Raw genomic sequence first — 21,985 nt, 5'->3', positions numbered from 1 at the left:
GCAATATTTGCAATAGTACATGTTTTCCTCTCTTGTACCGAATATTCATTGCATTAAATGAAAATAAAAATACATCAAAAAAATCTGAAAAACAAGAGGTTGCAGACGGTGACGTGTCATTAACGCATCATTAAGGCACTTACAGACTGAAGAGCTCCAAGATAGAAAATGTAATAACATAAAACACTGCATCACAATCAAAAGGTAGCAGTAAATATTTTCTTTAGAATCTGTGTGGGTGTTTGTGTTTTATTTCAGGGGTTTTATATCTAATTTTAACATACTATTTATGTCGCCCTCCTGCCTTAGTATACTTTTATCACCATTAATAGAATCACATACCTTCAATATCAAATACTTTCAGGGATATATACTGTAGTTGCCTGGGACTGTGTCTCAACATTTATCCTTTGTTTTCTTCTCAAAAAAGATGAGGTTGAAGATGAGGTGTAGAACATTGTTTGGCTTTGGAATGTGATTTTTTGGAAAAGAGTCAAGGAGTGTGTGTCAGCAGGCAGATGATCAAGACGCATATTGTGAAAGATACAGTAGCTTCCTCACTGTATGAGTTTATGTCTCGCTTCGCTGGGTGTTTCATGCCACAGTTATGTACATATCCTGGAGAACAAAGGGAAGAGAACAAAGCATTCCAACAGTGCAAGTACAAATCTCCTCAAACAGAATGTAGTTCTGCCCCCTAGTGTTATGTGGGAAAATGCTTGTTTGAATGTGCTTACATTTTTGAATATTGAAGGGATGTTTTTTAATATTTCTGTTTCAGTGTATGGTTATGATTGGCCCAGATTATTTCTGTGTGCAATGAAGGATATTTTGTACTTACTGAAGTCTCCAATGACCTGCAAGCTTTACAAAGGCTAGTGATAGGGGCATCAACAGGTTTGCCATTTAAAAGGAGAGGCATTCTTCATGTAACTCCAGAGCAGCTTGAAAAAGGATGTTATTCCTGTAGAGGTTGTAAATATGTATATTACCGGGTTATGTTTTTAGAAAGAACATTTTATCTTTGGTTGGTACTGTTTCTGCCATCAAGATTGCTTTTGTCAAGGACAGAAGTTTAAAGAAGTTAAGCCCTCTGAAAATTTAAACTTTGACCGCTGAATATATTTTCTGAGAGTGGTTTTCTATTTGATATAAAATTGTTGTGTTTATCTTATTAAATATTTATTTAAATGTATTTTAACTGTTTTAATTAGGTTATACCATGGGTTATAATTACTTGCATATTGAAAAGACTGCTTGATAGTTTTTTAATATAAATATATTAACCTGTCCCTCTGATATTTTACCCTTGACAGACCTTATTCAATCCTAATAAGACAGTGGTGAAAATGTTTGTGGTGGTCTATGACCTGAGAGAGATGCCGGCCAGTCACCAAACATTCCTGAGACAGAGGACTTTCTCTGTGCCTGTGAGACGGGATATCATTGGACACACCAACAGGAAGTCCCTCCCCCTGAGCCAGGAACGAATCCTGCGCTACCTCATTCACCTGAGGTGAGGACTCCAGTAGACTTCTTTAACAGCATCAACAGTGTGTAGACTGTGTGTAGACTCTGTGAGTGATTAATCTCTCAGTGAAGGAAAATTCACCTGCTTGTTCACCCACCTGATGGAGATTGTCTTTCCACGAAGGTCTCTACATGGACTGCATGGGACTTTAACATTTTTCTTTGTGTTCCTTTTAGGTTCCAGAGCTCAAAGTCTGGAAAGATCTACCTCCACAGTGATATCAGACTTCTGTTCTCTCGCAAATCTATGGAAGTGGACAGTGGTGCTGCCTACGAGCTCCAGTCTTTCACCGAGTCACCAGCAGATCCTCCCTTCTCTCCCAGATGTTAGCCCAGTTCAGTCCAGTTCAAAGGCCACACTGGATCAAAACCTTGATGCTGAATTGAATCCAATAAAAGAATGCAATTACATGTATGACAAATGATGAAGATAGATCAGAGTTTTGGTTTTATTTCTGCTTTTTATTGGGGAGGGGAAAATACCTGCAGCAAATGTATCTGACTATGAACTATGTTGATAAAGAAGAATTAACAATCAAGTGAGGGGCAGCATCAAAAGAGCACTGTGTATTTCCACAATAACTGGAAATGAAATTAGTAATATTCAAATACTTCTTTTGTACTGTTACAAAACCACTATTGAAAGTGTTGCAATAGAAATAAAATTACCTTACTAGCATAGTGTTTACCTGTTTACTTTGTCAGTTATTTAATATTTAAATTTAATATTTCATGTATTGCACATGTGATGTCTGTTATGCTAAGCATTATGATGTAGTGCAACACTATGTAAATCATACGATGTATTTTTGACATTAATATTCAGATCTGAAATATATATAAAGCAATCTTTAAACATGTCTGTGTCTGGGGTTCTTTCTTATAAACATGTAAGTCTGAAGAATACAGTGTTTAAAACCCTGCACTGAATATCACATTGCCTTTATTACATGGTTTAAGTTCAATCTTTAAATATCAAGATGTAGCCTTGTCATTACTTGTTCACTTTTATACTGTAATGGATCGTGCTGAAGTTGGGCATTACATAACCAAAGAAGTACTTCATCATTTGTGACAGTGGCAACATAAAAATTGGAATTGTGACCTTGGAGGTTTTTAACCTGGATTGTACTTAATATACAGACAGTCATCTAAATTATTCATTTGCAAAGGAAGAATATTAGGGTTAAGTCTTCCTCGGGACTGTTTAAATAGGTACGTTAGAATATTGGGGGTGCATGAGACCAAAATAGGATGGCATGTCATTAATTTAAAAGCAAAAAAACATATCATAGGCAGTTCAGATTATACTTACGCATAATACAGGTTGTAATATTTTAAAAGTCTTGTTTAAGTGGCCATCTCATTTTTACAGTTCAGAGGGAGAAGTGAAAGCTTTCAGCTCTAGTAAATCACTTCTTAAGAGTGGAAAAATGTAGTGCGGGCAGTATAATATACATGGATCATTACTGTTTTTGTTTATCGCACTCTCTTTTATGGATTAATTTGCGCAGAAGTACATAAAGCATGAGTTTGCGTATGTATGCGGGGGGGGGGGAAATTATATGAAAATACGTCCTAGAATCTGGCAACTAAAAAACGACATTTCCCACAATGCATCAGTTTAAATGTACGTAAATATGCTTAAAATATACTGTTTTGCAGAGATTTTAGAAATACAGTTACGATTTTATCAAGGAATAGTGTTGACATTTTATCTAAAAGAATAATATAATTAAAAGGAAATATACGTGAAACGGGTTATATGACGTTTTAAATTTGGCAGCCATCTTTTTGCGGGAGGAGGTGGTGTGGCGTTTCATACATGACTACATAGAATAAGGATTTATCAGAAGGGACTCGGTAGGTAGCGCTTGCATAATTTAGTCTTGATTGAATTCTTGTCGTTACATTATGTCCGAAGAAATTAAAGAAACAAAGACCATCGAAGAGGCATCGGTCGATGAACGGAAGGTAAATACAAGTTTCATACTAGCTAGCCTAACTTTAAAATAATGTTGTCAGCTAACGTTAGCGAACTGGCTAGTTTCTAGGCATCTAGATAGGCTAGTCGAGCAAGCAAGCTGAATCCAGTGAGTCAGTGAAGCCAGCCCGAGTAGGTCATAAACGTTAGGTAAATTAATGTAATAGTTGGCTACATAGCCATAGTAGTTCATTGCCAGTGACATCGGGGGACTTCTAGATTAACATTATATGTGAGTTGTCACATGTTGTAAACGGTGGTTTTACACGCCGCTAAACATTATCGGCAGACAAACTAGGGCCACAGCTCGTGCTTTAAATGGGTAACGTGAATTTAGCTAGGCTAGGTAAAATGTGCATATATTACTATCGTTAACGTTAGCTGGCTTACTAGTAGTGCCTAGCTAAATAGAAATAGCAACTTTTTGTTCGAATGACCAAGTACTCGCACTTGGTCTGTGTATGGTATTGATTTAGTTTATGCTGTATCGTTAAATGTTCTCTTGATGGCTAGCTAGCAAGTTAGCTACTTTAAATTAAGAAATACTCGTGAGGAGGCGAAAGTAACGAGCTAATTTTGCTAGCGATGAAGCAATGTATACATAGAAAGAATTCGTTATCTGGGATAGCATTATAATTAGCTGTTGCTTACGCCAGTTTTTGTTGGGAAATTGTCGGAAATTTCCTAACTTTTATGATTTTCTGTGGGGAGGAGCTGGCTAGTACTAAGTATGCTAACATTAGGTAGCTAGCTAATGTCAGATGAAGATAGCTAGCAATGTGTTCGATAGACTTAAGTTGTCACAACGTTTGCTTCATACAGCGTTCGGGTCGAGTTCCTGGTCATTTTTATATATAAAATGACATCCAGACATTTTTGTTTTGCATTACTAGTGTTTTAGTTAGCTACTACATTTGCAGTACTACTAGTCTAGCTGCCTTGACATTGGCTAATGGTCAGCTAACCACTTCTTTAATATTCGTTTTATAAGATGCTAGATTACCTACAATATTTCTACGTAATGCACATTCAATGCAGTTAGTGTGCAAGCTGCATAAGCTAAAGAACGTCACCTAGCTGGACTAGCTATTGAGCCAGCTAAGTCACGCCGCGCTTGCACATAGCATTAACTGTCAAATTGGCTAACATAAGCTTCAGGACACACAGTCAGCTTAATAATTGTGTATTTTCGCACGAGATGTGCTTATTATTACATAGCTACATGTACTTTTCGAAGTCTTGTGGGGGTGTCGTTGCTGTCACTAATCACAGCCACCATTATGAAGGTTTCCCCCAATAAAATTGGATCATTTAACTTGGTTTTCTGCGGAAATTCTTATTCAACATATTTTCTCTCATGTCAGTGTGTAAGTGGGCCAACTAAACGAGGAGTGTCGTGTTTTCCTTTCGTCTCCTGTGTGACTGCAGTTAACTCGGTACTGGCTTGAAGTACTGTAGAAGCAGTTTGATATCTCGTAGCCAACTTGCGAATTGCTTACAAGTCCAATTGGCTGAGAAATCCGAACGCTTCCCATCTGGATGGTTGTAGTAGAATGGCTTCTTGTAGGATGTATCTTCTGGTGCAGGAAGCTAAATCCCATTGCCAGTATTATTATTGCTCCTTAATGGCTATTTTTTGAAGCAAACGGTATAATCTTTAAAGCATGTAGCTTTCTTTCCTAGCACAAATGACTCAGTGAAATAGCTGCTGGCCCAGCACGAGAAGCCTGTCTGATTGGTTGATAATCTGGTTTGTGTTCTGTCCCAACTTGTAATTGCATAATCGGTTTAACTATTGTTCCCCATCACCAGAGGTTAATGCTTTACCTGCCACACACTTCAAAACCCCTGCAATTTGTGTTTGCAGTTAAGAATTGATTATTGATCCTGTCTATGGTTTTTTCATGAAAGATGTTAACATTAGAATGTGTTGGCCAGTCTCTATCTGAAAATGGATCACATTGAATTATTTGTGTTGGTATTATCGAAGAGCCTTATTCATTTCCCACTTCCCTCCCACTACCTTTTGTCAGAGCACAAGTGTGTTAGCTGTTTTAAAAAAAATTCTGAGTCATGCCCTAGTTACTGTGTGACATTTATCATTTAACGTCTTGTTTTAGATCTCTTGTGTTTAATGATTGGGCTGAATAAATTACAGCCTCCTGTGATGACTGTGTGTCTCCAAACACACCTCTCTGCATTAAATTGTGTTACCGACTGACTTTTGACAGAGGAGTATATTGTCTTGACAACAGTGAAGTTAGAAGTTAGTTAGGATTTTTGGGGTGAATTGGTTATACATCTGCAGTCCTGTGTAAGTTCTGATGATGCAGCAGGTAGTGTTACTGTATGTCTGCTGATTGGTTCCTTGATGTTCCTGTGTGGTCAAACCCTGACTGTGTTCTCCCTGGTTTCCCCCATAGTCCCTTGTATCTTGATATGTGCTGTGCTTTTCTGTCTCTGCCCTGCGTTGGCCTCTCTTACCTCAGGAAATGGAAGATAAGGTGATCAGTCCAGAGAAGGCAGAGGAGGCCAAGCTCAAGGCAAGGTATCCACACCTTGGGGCCAAGCCCGGGGGTTCTGAACTTCTCAGGAAACGACTTCAGAAGGGGGTGAGTTCTAACCTAACCCTCTGTCAGTCAGCTTCGTTTGTGCAGATACATGCGCGTTCGTCTCTTGTTTACATGTATATCCCTCTGTCTGCCAGAGAGCCATTGTTGTCTGTGTGATAACACTGACTCATTTTTATTAGCGTCATAATTTGAAATGCTACTGTAAATTTTGAATCAGACAGTTTTACAAACAAGTGCAAGCTATGCACTAAGTGTGAAATATCAAAGGGGATTGTATGGCGAAGTCGTTTGGGGTCTGGACAGACCTTCCCAGCGCCATTGTGCATTTGCATACTGTTAACCTGCTCCTGACTTAGTGTGCTGCCGCTCCTCCACAGCCAAAGTACTTTGACTCTGGGGACTACAACATGGCCCAAGCCAAGATGAAGAACAAGCAGCTGCCCGCGGCCACGGCGGAGAAGACTGAGATCACCGGAGACCACATCCCCACCCCTCAGGACCTGCCTCAGAGGAAGCCCTCTCTCGTGGCCTCCAAGCTGGCCGTTTGATACCAGCTCCCAAAACTGCACTGCTTTCTTCTCATTCCTCCTCCTTCCATTCCTCTCACCTCCCCTGTCCCATCACGGCCCATCTCCTCCAGCACCCTCTGTGTTAGTTTCCTTTTGCCGTTTTTCTTTTTCTTTTCTTTTTTTCCTGTCCATTTAACTTCCATGTGTAAGTGCCCTGATATGAACATTTGGAGAAGTTGACAGGCTCCAATTTAAAAAGTGCTGCTGCGGGGAAAGGATTTTGTCTATTAAGAGCTGGAATAGTAGTCTTGAGGCTGAAATGAACAATGTTGCAAAATCAACTCTAAGTACTGTAGTTCTCATTGAGTGTACATATTTCCTGGTGTTGGAGTTCTGATGGGTTTCGACATTTTAGAACGTTTTACATTTTTACTCTTCATTCCTGATGCTTTCACCTAAAGTTTTTGAAGTAAAATGCTTGATTGATTCACGATAACCCTCAATAATGTCTCTGCCACTTCCTCCTCTCTGTCACCACTCTCTTTATGTTGTATACATGACAAATACAGAATGGAGCACTGAGCTAGCGCTAGAAGGTGATGTTTAAAAAGCATGCGTGACACTAGGCCCTTATAGGCTGCCTTTTGCTTGCCTCTGATCTTGAATGAAAAAAAAAAATGGCCTTAAAATTGTCTTAAGCTTTATCATCCGTGGTTTCTCTAAAGCAATATTTGTCCACCAAACCAACCACCTACATCCACCCCACCTCCCCTAAGAAAACTCCTTGTGAAACCTTGTATTTGAACCGGAATCAGTCTCAAGTAGGAGTTGTTGTCGGGTGACTCACGAAACGGTATGCTTTGAAGGTGCACGTGCATCGACTGTGCAGTCACTTTTGTGCCATTTATTTTGTAAATAAAATAGTTTTGCATAAATGTATACCTTTTTTCCTTTCGTTTTCTGGATCTCTCTGATTGTGTGCTATTGTCAATGTTTTGGCGATGTCTGTTCTGAAAGGAGTGTTCTTCCTGATACAAGATGAGAATGACGGTTATGGGGATAGCATGAAATTAGACAAATCCATTGAGTGAATAATTTACTGAGAGCTGAAATACCTTGGTTTTAGCACAAATATTATGGTGCCAGCTATTAATAGAATGGATGCATGGTATACCAAGCAATACTGCACCTGCACATATTACATTACAGCCATTTAGCAGACACTCTTATCCAGAGCGACTTACACATCATTTGACATTGCATTTTACATTGCATCCATTTATACCGCTGGATATATGCTGAAGCAATGCAGGTTAAGTGCCTTGCTTAAGGGCACAACAGCGCTGGTTACAAGACCATATCCCTACCCATTATACTACACTGCTGCCCATACTGAGCACACATGCTCAGTAACCCCCGTTTTAAATCAACAATCAATCAAAGGACCATTGGTGGCATTACTACCTTTGCTTTCAGTAGTATTTTTTTCTTTCAAGGATAATTGGCACAGCCTAGAGATCAGCCATTTGTAATGCCCCGATGAAGACCTTAAATCAAAACAGTCATAATTAAATTACGGCACTTAAGTGGACACAATTTCTTATATTATTATTATTATAATCATTATAGTCACCAACACCTTATAAAAAATTATGGTGTGCATTTATTTATTTATTTTGCTTTTTTAACATGTAGAAAACATTTTCATATAGAAAACGTGAAGTATTTTTCATGTAGAAAAATGTTTTCTTTTAACTGGGATTATGCACATTAAGCAGTGTAGAAAATTGGTTTTGGAACTGGGATTGAAGGGTTGATTTACTTGTGGAGCACTGCTGTTGTACCATTGAGCAAGGTACTTAACCTGAATTGCTTCAGTAAATATCCAGCTGTATAAATGGACTGTATGTGAAAGAATGTAAGCAGTGTAAGTTCTACTGGATCAGAGTGCCTTCTATATGCTTAAATGTAATATAAATGTAAGCAGTGACCTAAGGATAGGATCTGAGGTCCTGATGGTAAGGGTTGCTTTTGCTTATGGAAAAACTATTCTCAATTTTCTTACAACCTATTATTCTGGCTCAGTAGTCTAAACTGCTCTATACTCCCAATGTTGGTCAACTACCCTGGACAAAAATTAAATTTTTTTATGGCCTTGGAATTTCTCAAGTATTTTTTCTCCTATGTTTTCAGGGACTATGAATAATTGAATATAATTTTATCCTACTCTGTTTGTTGTCCATTGAGCATTTCTGGACCCCCTAAAAAATTTTTCTGGCTTTCAGTTAAGTAACTTTTTATAATAATTTTATTTATCTGCACTTATTTTCTATACCACAATCTTCACTGAGATCACCTTCAATTAAATATCTTTTTATGAGGTGAAATCCTGCTCAGCCGTCAAGCATAGGTTCAACGATTAATCGAGCTACAATGGAGCGGAAAACTCATCGATCCATGAGAACTGGTTTTAAGAAACTGGATCCAGTTCTACATGCAGTAGTTATTTTATTTTTATTTATTTTATTTTTTTGATACCACTTTACGCCAAGTCAATGAAGCATTCTTGTCTAAAGTGGAGTATGTACTATTTTGATACACACAAAAGCTTCTGTACGCATAAGAAGTAAATGTCTATTATATTTGTGTGTGTGTGTGTCCTAAAAAATGGAGTAAGGTGTACGTCATGAATATGATCATAATTTCGTGCTCAGGTTAATTGTAAAGAATACCGCTAGGTGGCAGCCTTCGTCCTTTGCTACAACTCAGACAACTGAATCATTTTATCCATCATTCCCACAATGCACAGAGACTCACCAAAATAGCACGATTTTCAGGTATCATGTCGACAACCGCTCCTGCCTGAAACATCTCTCCATTCCACTGAAAGGATTTCTTCAATCACGAAGAACGTAAATCAATCTCAAATGACGAAAAGCGCACTGATGTTTTCTTAAGATTGGAGGAAGGCTGAGTTTACCGTCATGGCAGCGTCTGAATTGTACACAAAGGTAAACATTTTTTATAAGAGCTAGATGTCTTTGGTGCGGCATATGTGATGCGGCTGATTTTATATTTATGTGGGATTTTAGCGAACATAATACCTGCGTTTTTATATTTGACAATTGCCACACGCATTTAGAGGAATGTTCGTAGTGAAGATTGAACGGTTGCAGCCGTATGAATTTTCATTCGGCTAATTCAGTCCTCTTTAAATTGGAAATGGTATGCTATGATAGTGCACAGCGTAGCCTATGCCTCACCCGTGCTGCAAGACAGTGTATTCTTTCTCCTCTGAGTGTGAGGCAAGGGCTGGACCGGGGCGGTAAACTCATGAAACATGCAGGCTGTCCTGATAAATGTGTATCACAAAGGATATTCATTTGTCGTCTTGCTTGCCTTTTCACCTAATCTGAACAAGGAATCTATTATAAAATTGCGATTTATTATATACAATTACGATGAACTAGTTTTTTGCCACCCCATTGGATAAAACGCTCTTAACACATCGGCCGATTCTTAACTGACGATGGGACTAAGTAATACATAATGCCCTTTGGTAGTAAAGATTGTGACAACATACAAATGCTTGCTATTTGCAATAATTGAATGTAAAATGAAATGGACGGTTGCTTATATTTCGTGAGAAATATAAATAAAATGTGTCTGACATTTGCTTTTTGACACGGTTAATTTTTAAATCCACTGTGTTCACTCTGCTTGGCAGTAAGATCATGTAAACCGAATGAAGAAATTAAGAATTAAGAGAAAAGATTCTGTCATGGGTACCGCTTAGATGCTGTGACATCACTGGGAGTGATTACGTACAATGATGTGCTGCTTGTTTTGGTCCTCAAGGCCTGTGTTGCAGGCTTATGCGCCTGCACGGTGATATTTGTTGGATATTTTTTTTGAAATTTAAGACGGGTTAAAGCGTGTTTGTGTGCCAAAATATTCGTATTTATCTTTATATCTTATATATTTATTATAGATATTTATATATCTATACATCTTTATTTTGTTTAGTTTAAGGACGTTATATTTTTAAAATAAGAATTTTATGGGTCACGTTCCCATTCTTTCCCATCCCCCATGCGCTATTCTGGACACCAGTGCTGGTCAGTTCTCTTTGAATGCTTTGCTGGCAACGCACGCCGTCTACTAGAAGCTGTGCAATTGTTACGGAAAATGTTTAATAGGCCAGCAATCTCTTCATGATGTGGTGCCATATACTGTATATTACTATTCCTGGCTGTACGTATATGTTGTAGTAACAGAATGTGATTTACTGTCATGTATTAAATGAAAACTTTATTTGGGCTTTTTTAATCATTCTAAAAAAAAATGTAAACATGCTTTGACCCTGCAAGGCGATAAGGCCTGGTGTTCCAATTCATCCAAAAAGTGCTCTATGGGGTTGAGGCCAGGGCTCTGTGGAGGCAAGTCCAGTTCTTCCTCACCAAAATCGGACCTCGCTTTGTGCGAGGGGGCATTGTCATGCTGAAACAGGAAAGGGCCTTCCCTATACTGTTGCCACAAAGTTGGAAGCTCGCAATTCTCTAGAATGTCATTGTATGCTGTAGCATTAGGATTTCCCTTCACTGGAACTAAGGGACCTAGCCAAAACCATGAAAAACAGTCCCAGGCCATTATTCCTCCTCCACCAAACTTTACAGTTGGCACTATGCATTCGGGCAGGTTGCGTTCTCCTGGCATTTTCCAAATTCAGATTCATCCATCAGACTGCCAGATAGTGAAGCATGATTCATCACTCCAGAGAATGCTCCTCCAGAGTCCAATGGCGGTGTGCTTTAGACCACTCCAGCCAATGCTTGGTATTGCGCATGGTTATCTTAGGCTTGTGTGTGTCTGCTCAGCCATGGAAACCCATTTCATGAAGCTCCCGACAAACAGTTCTTGAGCTGATGTTGCTTCCAGAGGCTTCATGGCTGTGCTGTTGTTGCTCCTAGATGTTTCCACTTCACAATAACAGCATTTAAATTTGACCAGGGCAGAAATTTGACGAACTGACGATCCTATGGCAGATCCTATGGCAGTGCCACATTGAAAGTCACTGAGCTCTTCAGTATGACCCATTCTACTGCCAGTGTTTGTCTATGGAGATTGCATGGCTGTACGCTTGATTTTATGCACCTGTTTGGGTGGCTGAAGTAGCCGGATCCACTAATCAAAACTTTGAGGCAAAGTTAGCAGATTGAGGGCGTAGGCAAAGCACTGTGCCTTGGAGGTAACTGGCCAACAACATTTAGCATCTCGAAGACTTGATTCAACTCAGAACTGAATCAAGACCAGTAACACACAGTATTCACAATTCTTCTGACCGTTGGGAACACACTGCTCTTTGTGTCCCCAGCTGCGAAAATAGAACTTCATTGAGAAGGATGAGAGCTCATTATTTAACCCACAGTACAGAGCTCCGCCCCTAGCCCAGGTCTGGGGCCGCACCTTCAGGAGTTCTGCTGTGGGAGTAGTTATTCTTTTGCTGCAGCATCTGCACTGAAGTCAGTCTGTCTGGCCCTCTGTGCAAACTAACCACCATTGAAATACAATCACCATGGTTTTTCGCTTAACTTCAAGGTAAAATTTGTGTGTGTAAACACATGCTCACCACTCAGACTCAAGCCAGAGGCCTTCTTATTTTAAATATGTACTTTACCATTTATTATGCCACGCAAGAAAAGGAGACACTAAATCATTGTCAACATAACGTGCATGCTGTGTCTATGGTATTGCTCCTACCAGGGCCTTTCATTCCCTGTGTTCTGTCTGCCATATTGCGTTTGCATAGTAATCTGCAATGTCAGTAATGTTGTATAACTGTTTGGATGGGCCTCTTTGAACATCAGCTGCCATTTGGAAAATGCCTTCTTTTTAAAACCTTTCTAAAAATGTGTTCTCTTATTACTAGTTTTTTTTTATCAAAAAGAATACTTTGTTAGCTGTGCCGGGTTTTCCAGAAAAGCATGTACAGTACTAATCTATCTGCCTGTGTGATACAGTAGGCTCGGTTTTGTCTGGCTGCTGATTGATCACATGTGCATCTTATTACCTTGAGTTAGCTGTAATTATAAATGAGTGGCCACTGTATGGCCCTGAACATAAATTGTGGGTCAGAGCTGCAGCGTGCTGCACTCTGGAGCCTGCAGTACACGCTGTTCTAAATTTCAAAGCACTCTTATTTTTTTATTTTGCCTCGTATGACCGTTTTCTAAACTGAATGCCTGGAGGTATTTACTGTGATTTTTGCCTACCACTGATCAACTGTAGATTTTGGACAACTTTGATGAACTTTGATGAGTGTGAGCTTTCTGGCCGCAACCGTTTTGTTTCTGTGTAGCAGTTTCTGCTGGAAGGCGCATGCTTTTTTTCTTGAATGCATTCATTGACAGACCTTTTAGTTTGAGTTCATGTGATGTTCCAAGGGCATTGGTGAGGCTAGAGGAAGCTACAGGGCGGCCATTAGAAAACTTTATTTTGGCAAACAGCGCTCACCATCCAATAACAGTGCAGGGCTCTCTCAGCCCAATGTAGAGACCGGAGAAGCCCCAGCGGAAGTCCAGATCTTTCTTTGGAAAACAATAGGAACACTATCTGCTCCGACTCTTTAACAAGTTTGCTTCATCTCAGGGTTGGGTCATTTAACGGAGGGAGCGGGTGCCGAGAGAGACTTTGGGTCCTCTAGCATGAAATAGCGCGGGTGAGCTAGATTGTGAAGATGAACCAAGAGTTGGATTTTATGTTTGTTCAGGTAAGCACTTCAGCCTTTTCTCTTTGTCTTATGAACCAGGTCACATGCAGGTACATGTATAGTATTTTTTGGAGGGTTTTCAGTCTTGGTTTTCTTGTTTCCTTGTTTATTTTCCCCACCATTTGGAGGAGTTGGAACATGGCTGTGAGAGTTAGCTAGCTATGGGAGAAGATGGGATGGCTAAGAGAAGTCATTTTCTATAGAGAACTATTCCACTTCACTTCAAAATAAAACCTTTTGTGCGATTATTTGCATTTTTTGAAAGACCCTTATAAATTTGGCCTGTTCTGGGGTATTTTTTGTATAAAAATTGCTTCATACTTTGGTGCGGGAATTGCTTTTAAAGAAACTGGGAAAAGAGTCAAAAGCATAGCAGAAGATAGCCGAGTCACACCCTACAAGAGTGAACATGCAAGATTGCACAGCAGAGACTGTTGTGTGTGTTAATAAGGCCGGGTGCATTGACGGTGCATTATTGGAGAAATTTGTAATCCTTATTTGTCTTAAAGGACAAGTAAGACAAGGCTGAAATTACATTTCCCCCCCCTGCCTTATCCATGTCTGCAATGCCACCAGGCATTCAAAAGGTTTAGCAGGGTGGGGAGGATTGGTGAATAAGTTTGATTAGACCATAGATGTCTGAGTTTAGTTTTGAGTACTTTATTACGGCTCCTGTAGTTTAGGATACTAAAATGATAAGGCCTAATTAATAGGATCCAGTTAGAGGTGAAACAATGAAGTAATAATTGTGTCTTTGGTTGGCTGCAGTGTTTGTTGCCAAAGTTACAGAAGAATGGCGTGCAAGGACCCGCCTCTGTTTTAAACTGACCTTCACCACCCGTAACCCCAAGTTGGGCAACTGCCTCCCTAAGCTCTTGTGAGTCAATGTGTATCAGGGGTGATAAGTGATGTGCTATAGCTCAGATTTCTCCTTTTCCACAGTAACAGTGGAGCTGGAACATGATGGTCCTGCTTATTTCACGTTCCAGGTTTCATAATAATTTCTGACACACTGAGTTAGGTTGGCCCAGTCCAGTTGCTGGTTCTGGTCTATGTGCCTGTGGGCTGTAGGTGGAGTCGGAAGGCTTCATACCTGTTTCCATTTCTGTGGAGGTGGAGAGTTGTGGTTTTCCCCCCCCAAAAAAAACTCTTTCTCGAACATCAGGGAAGAAGACTAGGCAGTTGTCTTGAGCTTGATGGCTAGCAGTATTCGGTGTGACATAATGTGCTGCAGCCCTGACTGTGGCTAATGACACACAAAGTGATAGTACTACACACAGTCAGCTGGCTTTCACCTCCGCTCCTACCGGTATGACTCCATGTCTGCAGTGGAAAAGCATATTCTGAGATTTTGGCTTCTAATCCACGTAAAGACAGAATGTTTCTTTCATTCATATGTAGTCTGATATTACTGTGGGAAAATGCTTCATAAACCCTCTAATCTTTCCCTGTCTGTCGTCCTTATGCAAAAAGGAGCTGGTCTTTTTTGCATAAGGATGATAGACAGAGAAAGCTTCCCTAAAAGCCGTTCTCACTCTTGGAAGAAGGGAGAGGTGTTCGCTGCGGACGCTCAGAAAGTGTTTTTCTTTTTCGCGAGGCGCGTCGGAGGCCAGAATGCTGCGGGTTCTCACATGAGCCGCTGTCATGTGATGAGCTGTTTCCAGTTTGTTGGATTAGTCCTGCTCCTTCAGACTGCTGTGTAGTCATGCAGAGACGTAGGCATGTGGCAAAGATGGGCGGGCCGTATAGCAGACTCACATTTCAGACATGTCGGACTGTAGCTGGAGTGCTGAGCAGTGACAGGAGCGGGTTGTTAAAGTAGACTGTGCGCTATGCTGTTAATCTGTTTGTAATTGTAGCCTGTAGCCTGTAGCATTGTTTGGTCCATATACCTGCTGTCATTCTTTTGGAGTGCAAAAAGGCTGTGATCAGGCCACAGGGATGCTTCCGGAGCAGAAGTAAACTGTGTATATCTTTATAGATATATGTCACTTTTAGGGGTGTAACAGTCTTGGGTCAGTATGTACCTCTGTTTTGACTCCTTGGTTCGGTACATTTTTGGCACAGCAGAACCTAAATTAAATGCAAAGTATAAAACTGCTTTTTTACAGTGGCCATAATTTCTTGCTGAGCAAAATACGGCACATTAATGCTAAGTCATCAGGGGGAATTTGGAGTTTTGAATTTAAGTTCTACATCAACATTAAAGCGAGACTGTAATTGTTTGGTTTGCAGCATCTACTGTACCTAACATTCCATACCGAACAGTTTACTCCCTGTCATTCCGCATACAGTATATCGATTACTTGGAAACACCATCAGTGTAAGATTTTATGCTTTTTATTGTGCTTGTTGACATCTTCAAATTAGAACACTGGTAACTTTAGAACACTGATAAAAAAACACACGACTCAATTCATGGTCTTGTCCGTTCTGTTGTGGTAATACTCTACCCATGGCTCTTTTGTGTCTGGAGTTGGGCCCTTCATTTGTTTTTGAAGTCCTACAAAGTCAGACATCGTGTGTTTGCAGAACCGAGGAGTGGAGGAAAATGTTGGATGGAAATCCTTCCACTTAGCCTCTATAGCCCCCAGACTTAAGTGTGTTTCCTGCCCAGAGAGAGTAAGCAAGGCTTGAGATTTGCAGGGAAAAGCTGTGAGACATAGAAAGTTAATTCCATAATCTCCTGTTGACCGTAGAGATTGACTTACAGCGCAGCCATGTTTGTGGCTCCGCCCTTCCCTCCGAGCTCTCTCATTGACGAGACTTTCTTTTCGTGCTTTCCGGTAAGACGGGGCTTGGGCTTTACCTCTGCACTTCTTTATGACCTCACTGTTAGTTTCAGCCAATGATAGGTGTTATGTTAAACCACAGTGTTATTTTATCACAAAAATTCTAGACTCCTCTCATGTCTCGTGTGATTTGTATGGCCATATTTTCAGGAATCTGTCCCTAGTAAGGAAGTATTTCCTAGTGCTAGGTCTATTTTGTGTCATTGTGAGTAGTTTCAGTACTGGGGTCAGTGGGACCTGTCCTGTCCTGTCAATATAATAGACAGTTGGGAGTGAACAGGAGATAACAGAATGTCTTGCCAAGATTATAGGCCTACATGCATATTACTGAACACTCATTAGGCATTCTTGATCCTGTGTGATTGATGCTTGACTTCATGCAATGGTCGTTGAGATGCTCCACTTCTATAAGTCTCTCTGGATAAGAGCTGTAATATTGTAATGTAATGGTGTGTGCACTGGCAGGACAGACAGGACTGAAGACTAGAGGTGAATGGAGGAGAAGCCAGTGGTCCGGGAGAACATCTTGGAATTACAATTAATTTGTCTGTAATACGCCCACTGTGAATGACACTACAAGGCTGCTTTGTCCCAATAATTATGGTAGTATGTGTAGTTTCTTTAGTCAGCTTAACGTAATACAGCCCTTTGGCCTTCCTATCATGGTGATAAGGTCTGAGATGGTACAGAGTTCATATGTTTTTACACTGTAAGCAGTTCCAGAAGGACTTCTGTAACAGGAAATATAGAGATTAGACAACGTGATGAGTTTTGTTTCAGGCTAATACTGTTTCATGGGATTGCTCAGAATTGGGCAACAGCACTCGCAGTTCTCTTGAGTTTAACAAGCATTTCCAGACATGTGTGTCAGACAAATTAGGCTGACAAAGTGGGGTCTGTATTCCAGGCAATCATTCAGCTGCATTATGATCTCTGGGAGCATTTCACTTTGCTACTGTGATACCCCTTATTTTCAATGTGATGTTACTTTCCTCTGTGTTTTGAGTAGTGATCTGCAAATCATGCAGTGGGTTGTGTAACAGACACAAGTATATAATGTGAAGCACAACAGCTTGATTGTATACATGTATGTCTGTCCCTCCAGTTGGGAATTCTTATTCCCTCAAATAGCATGGGTGGGCATGGAGAAAATGAATGAGGCAGTAGTTAAAGATGAAAGCTTATTTTTGTGACATTGTCTTCAATTCAGTATGCAAGTATAATGATACAGGGCTAAAACTGAGTGAAAGCCTGAGTGTGATTGGCTGGGGCTGGGTGGGTTGTGGTCCAGTGGAGGTCCAGCTCACCAGACTCCCGCTAGCATTAGCGGTGCGTAAAACTGGGGTTAATCCTCACTCATGATCCCTGCTTTGGGAGTTTGCCCTTGGATCAGTTACAGGATTTGTGTGCCTTTTTATATACAGGACTACTTAGAGCAGTTAAAATGACATTGTAGAAAAGTGGTATTGTAGGTCTTTTATCAGCACATGTGACTGAACATCTCTTTGCCGAGGCCAGCCCATAAAACAGCCTGTATTTGGCTGTGTTAATTTTGTTCAGTGTTCAGTGCTGCTCGGTGCAGCACTAGATCAGCGTCCAGCTGAGACAGACTGAGATGGGCTGAGGCTGGCTGTGAGGGATCCCTGTGGAACGCTGCCTGTGCCATGGCTGGGCCTGCAGAGGCTGCTCCCCTGTCTGAGTCATGTGGTGTGAGGTCAGCGGCAGGATTACCGCCCATTTCCTCCTCCCTCTCCATTACTCACCCATCTCCTCCTGGGACGCCCCAACTGGGCTCATGACAGGGAGCGGAGCCAGCCGGCCCTCTGACTCCTTACTCAATGTGCCGTCGCCCCCTCCCGCCTCGCCCTGCCCCGCCCCACTTCCATTCTGTGCCTCTTACCTCTGGAACTACTGTCTACCATGAATGTGATTCCAACCCATGGACTGTAAAATGCTTTTTTGAACTCTCTACGTACTAAGAATGAATGTGCCACTTTTTCTCCTTTCATATCTGAACTAGTAGGTTAGTCAGTTCTCTCATTTATGCTTTACTCGCAATTATGCAGGAAGCCAGATTTGATGTGTGACTTTCAGCATGATTGACATGTTCCTTTGTGCTGGGAACCTTTCTGGCGAGCTCGCTTTCTTTGTTACCGCCCTTTTTTCACCCTGTCACTCCGTATGTTTTAAATGTGGATGGATGGGCCCATGGACCGTGCAGAAGGCTCTGGAGATGACGGTGTGGGTGAGGATCAGCATCTGTGAACGGCAGTGATTGGTGGCACCTCTGTGGGTGTGAAGCCACCCTACTCCTGACGCTATTTTTACCAGCGACTTCCTCTCTTGCTCTCCTCGGTTGCTAGGAGCCGAGGTAATGAGCTGGTCCCTCTCATGGGGGATCCACAGGTTTCCAGGCTGAATGCATCTTTAATGGCCTCTTTGTGGAAGGCTGGATGGGCAGAAACGACTAGCGTTGTGTGCTGTTCTGTTGTGCTGTCTCTGAAAGTCTCATCAGTTAGCAGGGCCCCAGGCATTGAGATGGGCCTCTGTTTGGAGGCGTGCCCCAACTCTTTGCTTGTTTTTTTGGTGCGTACTCTGTCACTGTCCCATGACGATTTTTCATTTTTGTAGGCACACAATGGACCCTTTTGCCGATTCGCGTAAGCTGCCCTCTCCCGCGATAGCTTCTTTGCCGCTGTGACACAAGCCGCCAGCGGAACGATCCTCCTCCCGCGCCTGATCACTTCTAGTGACACGCCCTTGTCCCGCGGCCACAGGCAAGCCCTTCATTCCCATTGGGCGCCAGAGGGCTCAGGGCAGTGGTAATTTGATAAAAGCGAGTAAACTGGCGAAAAAATGAGGGAACCTGAGAACAAAGTGAGTGTTTTATTTTAGGGACCGAGCAGTATGCAGTGCCAGCCAAAGCAGACTGCATGCTTAAAGGTGCAGTATGTAAGTTTGGAGAAACTAGAGAAAGAGCTATTTATTCCACCCCCCTCCCCTCAGGTCTTTCTCCAAACCCCACACTCCAAACATAGAGAGAGCCATGGCCTGCTGTATTACAATCAGTCGGATATGGCCAATTTCATATAAATGTTATGGCTTTTTAGCTATTTGTACTGTAGTTATCTTTAGTTGAAGGAACAGTATGTTAGGCCTCTTCAGGATGGATGGTGTTTATTGCGCTCTAAAAATATTAGGTAATTATTGTTGGAGTTTATGGCCAAGCCCTAATATTTTTTCTTTTCTTTTTATATGTCATATTATTATTGCGCTATTCTAATATTGGCCTTATCATTGCTAAAACATATCCTTTCATGGGCCTGCAATGGCTCAACAGGATATATGTATCACAGAAATGCCAAAGTGGCAGAATGTTCTGGAAGTAGAGGGCCAAAGCCCTTTTCTCTTCTATGAAAAAATGAGTCATACGTACAGCCGTTAGGAAAACTGGGCTGTATCCCAGTGCTGTTTTCAGTGAAACCGCATTGACCTCATGGGAGTTCTTACAGAGGAGCTCCTTATAATTTTGGGAGAAATTTAAGTGCTTCCCAAATTGACAGAATGGAATGACAAGCTAAATTAGTTATATTAGTAAACTAATAAAGTAGTAAAAAAAAATAGGTTCAGACAACTAATTCGGCTACTTTCTCAGCTTGAAAATGTTTCTTAATTCACAGTATCAGTGGCATTAAATGTGTTCCATCTCCAGAGCATGTATGTTGCGTCATCCTATCGAGTCAGCATAATGGCCATAATCTTAACATGGGGCTCATCTATCAGCTGATACAATCTCAATATTATTGTTTACCTCTCAGTAAAATGTGTTGTTTTCTGATATTTATCAAGCACAAGTCTGTTATTGAAGAGACCATGTGGTGTGTAAATACTGCTGTTTGAAATTAACTGGAGTGTGATTCTGTTCAGGCAGAGGTTGAGAGAGAATTTACTCATTGGACTAATGCGGCAGTTAAAATAAGCAAACCAACAGCACTACAGAGGAGTGGACTCAGTCCACCAATATTTTTTGTAGTGTGACAGCAAACGTGCACGTTCTGATTCGGTGCTCAGAAAGGGCTCTGAACTGAAGCAGTGTATGTTTGCTTATTTTCAGTAGGCTTGCCTTCTCCAAATCATTCAGAAATTGGTTAGAAAAAAATGGAAAGGTGCAGCATCCTCCTATAGTATTAGGCCTGTATGTATATCACAGTTCATTAGCAAATTAGGGTAAGCAAGAGCGCCACACAGACTGTCTGTATTCTCAATCATACCTGGACCTCCTGAGAACTTCTGCTGCAGGTGAACACCATGAAAATGGTAAATGATTAAAAGTTTGCTACATGAAAATGACAGAGTTCTTGACTGCACGTAGAAGCTTTAATTGTTTAGAATGAATAGACATTTAGTGAAAAGCAAGGGTAGTCAGTCTTTGCTGATGGCTTTTTTAGCATTATCTTTAGTTCTGTTTTAGTTCTTGTTCTCTTCTCTGTTCACCTGAGTGATTGTGGCTGATAGTCTGACCAGCTGACATAATCATGTGACCAGAGTTCTGGTCTTACAGAACGTGGTTTGGGATTCTCAACAGCGCATGATAGCAACTGATGTGCACCAGAAAATGTTTTTAATTTTGACTGGAGGTCTTTCCGGTTTGACCAAAGGTTTTTCCGGTTACAAACTTCACAGAGGGTTTCTCCTTCCGCCTGCATCCTGAATGTAGTTCTGGGTGCGCTATGTTACTGTTAAATTTATTAACTGTCCCGAGCTGCCCTGAGATTGCAGCTGCTTCCATTGAGCGCTGTTCTCACTGGGTAACTGAAGAGCTGTTGTGTGCTCTTACCTTTTCTGCCTCTCCAGCAGCAGCTGACCTGTAGGGTCAACTGCTTCACACAAAGGCCTCTTGGTTCTTCCTCCAGATGACTCTCCTGACCAGTCAGTTTCTGGCGTGGTTTTTTTAACTTATTTTTTTTTACTCATCAATGGCTGTGACTCTCCATGCAGAGGACTGTTTATCTAGCCAAGGAAGCCTCCAAGCATCATCAGAGAGCAGTTGGCTAACATGACATTTAAATGTGAACAGTTCTATTATTTTCATATTTAGTCAGGAACTGTACAGTCTTACTTTCATTTGTTTATTTGTTGAGCAATTTTTTTTATTATCCAATTTGAAATGGGGAATATCAGCTATGGGCCCATCACTTTACAGCTTCCCTCTCTGGTCTCCCTAGACACCGTGTGGTCAGTTCCAGACCATAGAATACATTTCTGCAGAAAGTGCCAGTGCCTGAGCTGAATACACTAGACGAGAAACAGATTCTTGGTTTTAGGCCGTATATAGAATAATCATAGAATATTTGCCTAATCGTGTAAAATGAAAATTTGGCCTGTCAGTCTATAATGTGGTTATTTATTGGAATGTGTTGATCGTATCCGAACTTGTTTTATTATTTTATTAGCTTTGACACATTTCTATCATGTTATAGTTCTTTTTGTAATTGAGACTGGTATGGATTTATACTGCTACATTATACATCTGAAATGGCCTGATTATGTGTGTAGTGTAGTGTAAATTGCTTGAGGTCAGGTGACTTTGAGACTGTGGCCTTCTGGCTGCATCCACTGTCATGTGTTGCATTTGTCTGTGTCTGGAGGTGATGCCAGTTCTGTTCTCCTCTGTGGGGGGAGAGGGAGTGTTGTTGCTATTCTCCTGCTATTTTGGAGGGGTGGGGCCAGGGTTATTCTCCTGTGCCTCTTCTCCAGAGGAGGTGTCTGCGTTTCTGTCCTTCCTTGCTGGATGGGAGCTCAGCACTGCGCTGCTCTCCTGTGTCTCT

The 21,985-nt window shown here is 41.1% G+C and overlaps 3 protein-coding genes across 11 annotated transcripts in view; all 3 read left to right on the top strand.

Annotated features, from left to right (window-relative positions):
• LOC135241526 (atos homolog protein A-like) overlaps nucleotides 1–2,390 on the top strand; it is a 30,046-nt gene extending 27,656 nt beyond the window's left edge. The window contains exons 11-12 of the mRNA XM_064312008.1: nucleotides 1,317–1,516; nucleotides 1,708–2,390. Coding sequence (XP_064168078.1) covers nucleotides 1,317–1,516; nucleotides 1,708–1,861 — 354 coding nt within the window. The 3' untranslated portion in view covers nucleotides 1,862–2,390. The remainder of the gene's footprint in view (nucleotides 1–1,316; nucleotides 1,517–1,707) is intronic.
• A 938-nt stretch (nucleotides 2,391–3,328) lies between these two features.
• Nucleotides 3,329–7,535, top strand: LOC135242550 (cAMP-regulated phosphoprotein 19). 3 transcript variants are annotated; one of them, XM_064313676.1, is made up of 3 exons: nucleotides 3,329–3,504; nucleotides 6,004–6,126; nucleotides 6,465–7,535. In XM_064313676.1, exons 1-3 carry the CDS (start codon nucleotides 3,445–3,447, stop codon nucleotides 6,633–6,635), a joined length of 354 nt encoding a protein of 117 aa, XP_064169746.1. In that variant the 5' UTR covers nucleotides 3,329–3,444; the 3' UTR covers nucleotides 6,636–7,535. The 3 variants fall into 3 exon arrangements, with proteins under 3 accessions (XP_064169746.1, XP_064169748.1, XP_064169747.1); XM_064313678.1 differs by having other exon boundaries at nucleotides 3,345–3,393; XM_064313677.1 differs by lacking the exon at nucleotides 3,329–3,504 and adding an exon at nucleotides 3,594–3,746.
• Nucleotides 7,536–9,386: 1,851 nt separating this feature from the next.
• myo5aa (myosin VAa) overlaps nucleotides 9,387–21,985 on the top strand; it is a 55,653-nt gene continuing 43,054 nt past the window's right edge. For 3 of the 7 annotated variants that reach the window (XM_064313674.1, XM_064313672.1, XM_064313671.1), the window contains exon 1: nucleotides 13,241–13,365. In XM_064313674.1, coding sequence (XP_064169744.1) covers nucleotides 13,333–13,365 — 33 coding nt within the window. In that variant the 5' untranslated portion in view covers nucleotides 13,241–13,332. Of the gene's footprint in view, nucleotides 9,608–13,239; nucleotides 13,366–21,985 lie in introns of those variants that run through there. The other 4 variants (XM_064313675.1, XM_064313673.1, XM_064313670.1 and 1 more) reach the window with 3 other exon arrangements.

The sequence above is a fragment of the Anguilla rostrata genome, chromosome 16 (assembly GCF_018555375.3).
Source record: "Anguilla rostrata isolate EN2019 chromosome 16, ASM1855537v3, whole genome shotgun sequence".
Lineage (NCBI taxonomy): Eukaryota > Metazoa > Chordata > Actinopteri > Anguilliformes > Anguillidae > Anguilla > Anguilla rostrata.
The sequence above is the reverse complement of the archived record's forward strand: the minus strand, read 5'-3'. Positions and strand labels throughout refer to the sequence as shown.